Source organism: Parambassis ranga, chromosome 22 (genome assembly GCF_900634625.1).
Source record: "Parambassis ranga chromosome 22, fParRan2.1, whole genome shotgun sequence".
Taxonomy (NCBI): domain Eukaryota; kingdom Metazoa; phylum Chordata; class Actinopteri; family Ambassidae; genus Parambassis; species Parambassis ranga.
The window spans coordinates 17704741-17714375 of NC_041042.1; the positions used below are offsets into that span (position 1 = coordinate 17704741).

A 9635-nucleotide genomic window follows, 5' to 3' on the forward strand; every position below is an offset into this window, starting at 1 on the left:
TGCACCTGTAGCCCTTCCAAAAAGCACAGAAAGTGAAAGAGCTCGGTCTCCCGTGTCCCCTCCTCGCGCTCTGGGCGGGTCCCCGCGGCTCCTCTCCACCCCCCACACACACACACCACCCCACGAGCTCCGATCACTGCTTCAGTGCTTCCCCGGCCGCGCACGTGGAGAGATCAGCGCTACCGCGGCTGCAGTCCACACGCGCGCACAGCCACGCGTTCTGAACTTTACTCTTCGCACGGTAATGTCTCGAGCCCGATGCTGTCCGCAGCGGCACGTCCTTCTCTATTTTTCTGCGCGGAAGAAGAAAGCTTTTGTGTGTGAGACCTGCTCAGAATGAGCCCCGAATAACTCCAACCCCCACTCCCCCTCTCCTCCTCTCTGTCCGATTTGTCCTCCCCCTTATTGTCCCGCGCTCTTTAAAACTGAACCACTGCACATAAGTATGGTAGATAAAGGCCCCTTGTTGACCTCCGCCATTATTTTTTACCTGTCCATTGGGGCAGCAATTTTTCAAGTCCTGGAGGAGCCCAACTGGAAGCAGGCTGTGAAGAGTTACAGTGAAGAGAAGGCTAAAATACTTGAGGACTATCCCTGTCTGTCGAAAGATGATTTGGACAGAATATTACAGGTATGGACTCGTTTTTTTTTTTTAAACTGTGACTATTTTAATTGAGCGCGCATGAATTTGATCAGCTGTTTAGGGGTGACACATGATGTTAATGAGGCTCAGCTGGTGTGCGAGCTCTCACCAAACAGGAAGGACTGAGCTGCTGTCACCACACCCGCCAGCCTGCAGCCCCATCTGTCCGTCCATTCCCTCAATGCACCAGCTTTTATCTTTGTTGTTTTGACTAATAATAATAATAATAATTTGATTGCATGCTATATTTAGTGTTGTGTTGTCAGATTCCGGAGCAGTGATTGTGATGGATTAAAGGCTGTTGACCTGTGTTGACCTGTAGTAAAGCAGAGTTGATTGAACCCTTAATAAGTCAGCACTTATTTACATGCTTCAGCATTGAAGAGCTTTATATGACTGATTCTTTGCATCGGTCTGAGATTTCTGACACAAATATGGATCAAATCCTCCAAGAACTCCTGAAGGATGAAATGTATTTTTAGATCTGTCAAGACAAGATAAAAGGCATCATCGCAATTTAGGTAGGACCTGAGACATGTCTCAACTTGTGCTCCTATTTTGGGTGAGTTTTATTACCACCCCCATCCCCCCGTTTTCCTTCTGCCTCTCCCTTTTGTGCTTTCTTGGGGAGTAGAAGGAGGACAAAAAGGGGATTATGTTCACGGATCTCTCTCCCCCACTCCCCCACTCCTATCCATGGTAGATCTGTGTGAGTGGAATATGTCTGAGAGATGAGATGGGATTTGGATCCTCGGGGGCCACTCAGATGAAACTGAAACATTTCCTGCTCCTGTGTGTTCGCTCTCTGGGGGACAAAGACAACACAGTGCCATCTGTGAGGGTTTTAAGGTTCTTTCAGGAGATCATATGAACACTCCAGTGTTTCGACATTTTTAACCCTTTCTGCGGTCTGTTGCGCTGCACGAAAGTTTCATCAGCTACTTTTATGTTCCGTCTCTCTAATTCCAGAGTTAAGCGCATAGCAGCACATAATTCACAGGAGTCCTCACAAGTCCTGTCTGCCTGTTTTTATCTAAACATGTCCAAAAATGTACTCTGGTGTTGTTGTTTGCCAGAAAACCTGCTGCCAAGTATAAAGTGAAACCTAACCCCTGACACACCTTTATCAGCAACATGATATCGTTCTATTCAATTTCCATTATGGAAACTTTGCACTCCTTGTTAACATTTAAAAACAATATCTAAGCAGGCTTAACGAGAGACGGCGACACTGTCGTAAAACTTAGTCTTCTCTGTTTTATTAACTCGGAGTTTGCTATTAACTGCGGGGCTCTTGAAGTGGTCACAGTTTACAGATTGGATTTTATAGCCCATCAACATTGACTGGTTGAAAATCAACACGCTTTAAGTGTCCTGCTTGCAGCCAAATGGCATTATGAAGTTTACAGATTAGCACTTGAATGCATCTCAAGGCTGTATTGCTCACATTTGTGTTGTGTTCATGCATTCCCAAGCAGGTGTAGCATCATTTATTGTCTTGACAAATAGATATTTAAAGCAAATATGGTCATTAGTTGTTGCTTTTTCAGGAAGAATGTTGCAAAAAAAAAAGAAGTGGTGCAGGTTTTCTTGTCTTTACACCTTCCTGATTCTGCAGACAAGCTGCGTTGGCTTTTTTGTGTGTGACAGCAAAATTGTGTCGCACATGACTTTTTACGTTTCCGCGGCCGAAGAAGAAGAAGTGTGCAAGCACAGCTCAGCATGCTGCTGTCACATGTTTCAATTGAAACATGAGCAGAAAAAAAAGAATGAAGCAGCACAGTGTTTTCAGGGACCGCTGGCTTTGTCATGTGCTGTGTAGCGGTCGCTCCACAATTCAAACCAAAGTCATGAAATGGTGAAGCAGTTCAGTGTTAGAGGATTGCCTGCTTTAGATACTCCACTTGAAGTTTTGAGTTTGATCCACTTTGATGTTAATTAGCATGTTATAACAGCCTGGTATTTGAGGCAGTCGCTCACAAATCTGCCCCAACAGCTGTAACAATCCTTTCACTTTTATAGCTCGCTCAATTTTCCGTCTCTTTCAGAGTTTTTTTTTTTTTTTTCCACCCACTCTCTGTCTCTCGATCTTTAATCGGTGCAGACAGTCTGATCTGAGCATTCTGTCCTTGCACGTTTTGTTTACAACACCTTCACGCCACCTCCATATCAGAAATTAATCATCCATAATGACATGGAAGAGTTTGTAAAGTCTGTCAATCCTGCCCACAAACAGCTGCTGTGCTGGAAGTGGAAAAGTAAGGAGCTGCAGTGGTATGCTGGGCCGCCAGCTGTCCTGATAACAGGCTGTCGTTGTGGGTTTTACTGTTCTTTTAGTTATCAGAGTGTGGCAGACTGCTTAACCTGCAATATTTTCACTTCAGCCAAGGTAAAGGGATCCTGTACTTGTGTGTGGCACGAGCTGTTGGACATGCGTCCTGAGTTGACTAGGCTACCTTTACACATTTTTGACCAACTTTAAAGTGGTTTAAAGCACAACAATGGACGATCACATGCCGCCATTACTTCCTCAGTTTACAGCTTTATTTACATGTTTACATACTAACATGTATTGTTAGTTTCACAACGGGCAGCTCACAAACTTTCTGTTTACCAAATGGTTGCTCAGAGTAGGTGACATTTATTGCTAATAGCTTAAGTTAAGTTGATCATAAATGGCTCCTGCTGTTTCATATTAATACAGTTTTTTGCCATTAATGTTATACTACTCTGGTAATACAGCCTCCCTATTCATCATCAATGATCTTTGTGAGGCTTTCCATAAAATTGGATTTTATTGACCACACTGATATTTTTCCTCCCTTTATTAGATTACTCCTAATTCCAAAGGGCAAAATTCTTCTTAACATCGTTTGGAGATGATTTATAGCTGCAAAATGTCTTTACAAAGACTGTTTTTACTTTACCAATTGGTCTGCTGTATCCTGTTTGAGGCTGTTTTGGCATCCAGCTGGTGTCAGGTGCCAGTCTAACAGCTTCCTCCTGACCTGGTGTGGACATAAAGTGTCCTTTCTTTCTTCACCAGTGCTTTGTTCCCGCTGTCAATTATGGCCTGAGGCGACCATGAGTTGACCAGCAGCTGACTTGTTAACCTTCTCAAGGATCCTCCTCCTACGTGTGTGGGAGCATTGGTCACTCCATACTGGCAGCATTTGTAGGTGAAAGTCAGTTCAACTGTAACTGTATCAACACAAGACACTCACAGATTGCATTAACGTATCAACCTCTGAATTCTGCCTTTGTATAAAGGTCACGTCCTCCGTTTGGCTGACACGCGCTTGGACTCTGGTGCTCACTCTCATGATCTAGCTTGCCCTACGCCCTCATTGTATTCCTGTGAATCAGCAGTTTCGTATGTGTGAAACTTCAGCAGTTATTAACTGGCAGACAGGCTGCGAACACGCTAGAATCACCCTTATTAGTCTGGAGTAAGGTGCACGCACACACCATAAACGTCACACAAACACAGAGAACATCTGCTTTCCGACCAAACAAACATCTCAAAGTCCCGGGGTGAGATTTTTTGTTTTTGGAATCTATGAACTTTCGATTGTTTGTCTTGTCTTTTTTAACTCGGGAAATATCTTTGGTTTTGTGAAGGTTGAGCAGCTGTGTTATTGTAAACACCTTTATCACTTTCCATAAGTGCAGGCCAAGTGAGCAAAGCACAGTCTGCTGTGGAGTGTTTTTACCATTTGTGCAAAACTGAAGGCCAAAAAAAAAAAAAAAAATCATTTCACAGACAAACATTTCTCTTTTAATATGGACGCCACCTGTTCTGCACCTCCTCAGCATGCCCTTTGTTTTACCCAGGTGATCCTCAGGTGTACAGTTGCTAGGTGTTGTTTCCCGAAATCGCTTTAATCCAAATAGGATTTTGGGTTACCCCATGCGCAGCACCGTAAGCGGTTATTACGGGGGGAAGGGGGGTAGGAAGCTTTTTCCTCTTTAATTTCTAGTCATGGATTGAGCACCAACATGGTCACCGCTGCTGTCATCCCGAAGCCCAAAAGTCCCAAGGAGGAGATGTGTTGTTTCAGAGGACAAAAGAATGCCCCCTCCCCCTTGTGTAATTACAGAGGAGAGCTGTCACAGACTACTATTATTAAAGAACCAAGCATCTTCCAGTATTTTAGGGCTTATGTGAATTTTGCCAACGCCTGCACATTTCCCCCCCCTTCTTCCAGCACAGTGGGAGAGGGAGTTTGGGTTAAAGCACATGGCCTGGTGTTTGCTTATTCCCAAGAGGGGTAGTTAAGTTTTTGTTGTGGCTGTTCAAGGACACATATGGTTGGGAATGATTGATTAAGCATTTTTTTTTGTCTCCTCCTCTCCTGGATTTTAACGCTAAAATGTGGAAAGTGAGCAAAGTGAGTTTTCATATTCAGTGGTCTTTTTGATGTTTAGAAGCTCCAGCACTCGCCTTCCTGTTTCTCTAACAAAGTAAGCAGTGGCTGGAACCTTAGTGCCCTCAGGTTAAAGTCACATCTCTAGGGTGCCTGTGTGTCGTTTCAGCTCATCAGTTACTACTGGAGATACCATCAGCATCTCAGAGGAAGGATGTGGTGGAAGAAATTGAGCTTACAGATGACGTGCTTCCTGTTTTCCTTGCTTTACTTCTTTGGTCATCCATGTGTCGCACTAGATTTCTGTTTCATGTTTTTTGTTTTGTTTTGTGTGTGTGTGTCCTCAGGCGGTGTCAGACGCAGCAGGCCAAGGGGTCACCATAACGGGCAGCAAGACGTTCAACAACTGGAACTGGCCAAATGCTGTTATCTTCGCAGCCACTGTTATCACAACTATCGGTAAGTGCTTTTGGAGTGCCGGGTCTGGTTCTAAAGGAGGTCTTGTGTGATTCTCTGTGATGTAAAATGAGTAACATCACATCATTTTGTTTTATTTTACAGGATATGGCAACATTGCTCCGAAAACATCAGCCGGCCGTGTATTCTGCATCTTCTACGGCCTCTTTGGCGTCCCTTTATGTCTCACCTGGATCAGCGAGCTCGGGAAGTTCTTTGGTGGCAGAGCCAAGCATTTGGGCCAGTATTTAACCAAAAAAGGATTTTCACTAGTAAGTTGATATTTTCCCACCTGTTGCTGGGTTCGTTTTATCCACCTAAAGTAATGGTTCTTTTTTTTTTTTCAGAGAAAAGCTCAGTTTACCTGCACGGCTATTTTTCTCCTCTGGGGTGTGCTGGTCCATTTAGTCCTTCCACCTTTTGTGTTCATGTGTCAGGAGGGTTGGACATACGTAGAAGGCTTGTACTTCTCATTTGTCACCTTGACCACTATTGGTTTTGGGGACTTGGTAGCAGGTAAGTTGAGAAACACATCCTTTGAGCTAACAATGATAATTTAGCCCTTTTTACATGACTGCTGGTCACAGGGAGGCCTATCATGGCTTCCTTTTTGTGATGAGAGTGCAAAATTGTGTTACATCGAATGACTTGACTATTTTCTTTGTCCCTCCAGGCGTGGAGCCTAATAAAGACTATCCGACTCTTTATCGTTACTTTGTGGAAGTGTGGATCTATCTAGGCTTGGCCTGGCTTTCTCTGTTCTTTAACTGGAAGGTCCGGATGTTGATTGAGGCCCACAAGGCACTGAAGAAACGCCGCAAGCTCCGTAAGCTCTCCCTGGACGAGCTTCGGCACTACAAAGAGTCTCACAAAGCCTCCCCTCGCCTGCCGCCCACTCCTAATGACGTCAACATTTTCAGCTTCCTGTCCAAGAAGCAGGAAGGCTACAATGACTTGATAAAGCAGATCGGCTCCAAAAAAGAGAGCAGATCGAACAGCACCAATGCCAACGCCGCCAATAAAGCCAAAGAGATGGCACGCTCTCAGAGTTGCAACGACGCTCCCATGTTTAATGGCCACTCCATCCTCAGCCTGGACCGCTCACCGCGTCAGAAGAGGCGCTACAGCTTCAGTGACCGGGTCACAGTTGCTTTTTCAAAGTCCAAAAACTACCTCCTGGGCTCAGACAATGGTTTACTGCTAACGGAGGACCAGGTGGAGGGTGACCTGGAGCTTGTCCAGGACCAGGTATTCGAGAACCAACTTGACAAGGACATCGACTTGGAGAACGGAGGAGATGGAGACTGTGGAGCAGGTGGGCGAAGGACGTGGGACTCCAAAGAGTACCACTCTCTAACATTCCAGAACGCAAACATTACCTTTGTAGATGAGGAAAACTTCCTCAGCAATAACTTGGAGGACTTGGAAGAGGATGAAGATGGCGACGATGATGACTCTAAAGCAAAACTGTCCATTACTACGTGTGATGAAAACATTGAAATGAACTCCAAGGAGGAGGAGCAGAGTTTTGAGTCTGAGGGGTCCGTTTTCACCAGTGACGGTTCAGAACGCAACCACTCCTACGAGAAACTTGTAGAGGAATATTCAAAGGAGGACAACACACACTCTTGAGAGTCAATTTAACACATCTCCTGGTCCTCTGTGTTTGGCATTGAAGCAAAGATCAAATCAGTGCTCTTTCAAAGATATCCTTTATGTTTGTGTCTATAAACTCTACAGAGCATGACGTGTAACCCAGATAGGATCTGCTCTTTTTATGTCTTTTTATACGGTTTGAAAAGCTGCCACATATTTTATTCGAATGTCCAAGTTATTTTATTCACCATATTGGTGTTTTTATAGTATTTATTACCAGTGAAGGACAGTGTAGCGTTTATTCACAGGCTACACAGGTTTCTATGTCTCCTATTGCACAATTCCAGCTAATGAGGTCAGATCAAAGTCCATTTCAGTACAGATTGTCCTTTTAAAATCTGAGCCAAATGTCTTATAGAAATTAAGTGGTGGGTGGGTGGGTGGGTGTGGGGTGGGGGGGGGGGGGGGGGGCATTTCTGTTTTTGTCCTCTATGGAATCTCATTTGTTTAATCTGTGAAGTCCTTGATAGCTCGCTGGGTCTGACATTGCTGTTTGTTTGTTTGACTACAAGCGACAGAATTGTGACTACAAGCCACAGGAATTATTAATGGAGAGAGAGACACTGTGATGTGAGGCAGCTTTCTAGGTGCCGTTGTTTTCTGTACGCACTCTGACATACAGTAGACACCTCTCGCTCACACATACAGTTGCAGCTGTTTTCTCCGCTGACCTCAGCCCTTTGCAGTGTCAGTGCACGCCAAGAACGATTCTCACAACATTCTTACTTTCTCGTCTCTTTAGCACCCTTTCATTCGATTGTGTTCGCCATGTAAATATTGGATGAAAGCCCATCAGTGTAGCCACAAACACAGCTCCCACTCAGGACACGGCCTTGCCACCAGTGTTTGCCTTTGGGGGGCTCGCACCAGCATAAATGACTGAAGCACCGCTTATAACCTGCAGCCAAGGTTAACCTGCTGCAAATCAATACTCTCTTGACGTATGCTGTATGTCATGAGATCTAGTTAGCAGTATTGCTGCTGTTAGATGTTGTGTAGCATTTTATACATAGCTTCATAATGTCTGGCCTTTTAAAGGCCTCTTCTGCTAACCATGCTGCCTTTTGCACACAAAAACTTGAAATAGTGTTGGTAAAAATGATGCATTGTCACAAAGGGCTGCTCTGAATTTAAACCTCAGTCTTTTCCAACACAAACTTCCAAAAAGTTTGAGTAAATACATAAATACGGTTCAACATTTGTAGTCTGCCTTACAGATGAGTGTTAGTACATGAATGGCCTTTAATCCCCTGCAGAGCAGAGGATCGCTGATCCATCTATTTACTTGTACTATGCAGCAGCTCATTTAAAATGCTTCTCAATCGGTGGTTTTTCCTTCTTCTGTGTTTCACCACAGGTCCACCACTGTTGATTATGTGAACCATTCTCTCATTTTCACTGGGTTTCCTGCATAAGTGCGACATTGTTATGCAGATGTGGTACTTGTGTGTGGACTGAATTTTTTTAAGCATGTCTCCAGATCATTAACTAAGACTGTTAGCTTATTGTTGCTCCATTATGTAAAAACTCCACTTATAGTTTTAGTTGTCTTTTTTATGATTAAATTATTCATGTTTGTATGTGAATTAAACTGTCTGTGTTTCCTGTAAAATAAACTTAAACATAACCAATAATATGCCATTTGTCTTGTGATCATTTCATCATCCACATTGTATTGCATTTTTCCATGGCTCTGGAGGAAGCGTTTTAAAGTTGTAATAGTGTGCTTGCATCAAGCTCCTCACTTCCTCTTTGTATCTTAGTGGGAATGCAAAAAAGAATTGCAAGTATGGAGCAATAGTTGCCTCTCTGTCTGCCCTGTGATAGGCTGGTGGCGTATCCAGGGCGTTCACCAAAGAATGCAGTATTATTTTGGAAGAAATGGCAAGTATAATGCAGGATACAATGCACCTATAAAGGACCATAAAAAAGCTAAAAAAAATGTCGCTCTCAAATTTATGTCTTTTGGCATTTTGTTCTGAATTTAGATTTATCTGTTTATTACTGCCTCAGTGGCTCCGTCTTGACTAACTTCAAACCAGCAACCTATACACACTGTTTCAGAATGACATATTTTCAAAATAAGCCATAGCTTTTCAAATGAAACACTGGGCCAAAAGAAGGACAACATGGGTCAAATGTGGCCTGCAGACTCCATATTGAGCCACCTATGATGCAGAGCATGCATGCAGACTTATACTTAAATACGATATGTGGTCATATCGAGTGTTAAATGTGACTAAACATCACATATTACAGTATGAAAGTCTTCCTGAAAGGTTATAATAAAGTGTAATGTCAATGTTGAAGCTGTCATTGTTTACATATATTATACATTATTATTGCAAATTATGCCATGTTCTTAATCTATTAGAAAAGTTGAATCCACACCACCTTCCTTTACAACAAACATAGCAGTGTGGTAGCTAAAAGGCAAAAAGAAAACTTAGGTTAGTACCTGTGAATCACCACTCTGAGCATCTGGGTGTGTGGAAAATCTGGGATCTGAGATG

At 43.4% G+C, this 9635-nt stretch overlaps 1 protein-coding gene across 1 annotated transcript; it reads left to right on the forward strand.

The window, feature by feature from the left end:
* The first annotated feature begins 143 nt into the window (after window positions 1-143).
* kcnk5a (potassium channel, subfamily K, member 5a) lies at window positions 144-7460 on the forward strand. The gene is made up of 5 exons (XM_028396495.1): window positions 144-631; window positions 5358-5469; window positions 5572-5738; window positions 5814-5982; window positions 6140-7460. The coding sequence occupies exons 1-5, from the start codon at window positions 446-448 to the stop codon at window positions 7096-7098; spliced, it is 1593 nt and encodes a 530-aa protein (XP_028252296.1). The 5' UTR covers window positions 144-445; the 3' UTR covers window positions 7099-7460.
* Window positions 7461-9635: the final 2175 nt, after the last annotated feature.

Excerpts from the sequence above, each read along its gene's own strand:
- kcnk5a (XM_028396495.1), top strand. The coding sequence starts at position 446 with ATGGTAGATAAAGGCCCCTTGTTGACCTCCGCCATTATTTTTTACCTG. Across the intron at positions 5,470-5,571 it reads CACTGTTATCACAACTATCG|GATATGGCAACATTGCTCCG; the intron begins GTAAGTGCTTTT and ends TTTATTTTACAG. Across the intron at positions 5,739-5,813 it reads CCAAAAAAGGATTTTCACTA|AGAAAAGCTCAGTTTACCTG; the intron begins GTAAGTTGATAT and ends TTTTTTTTTCAG.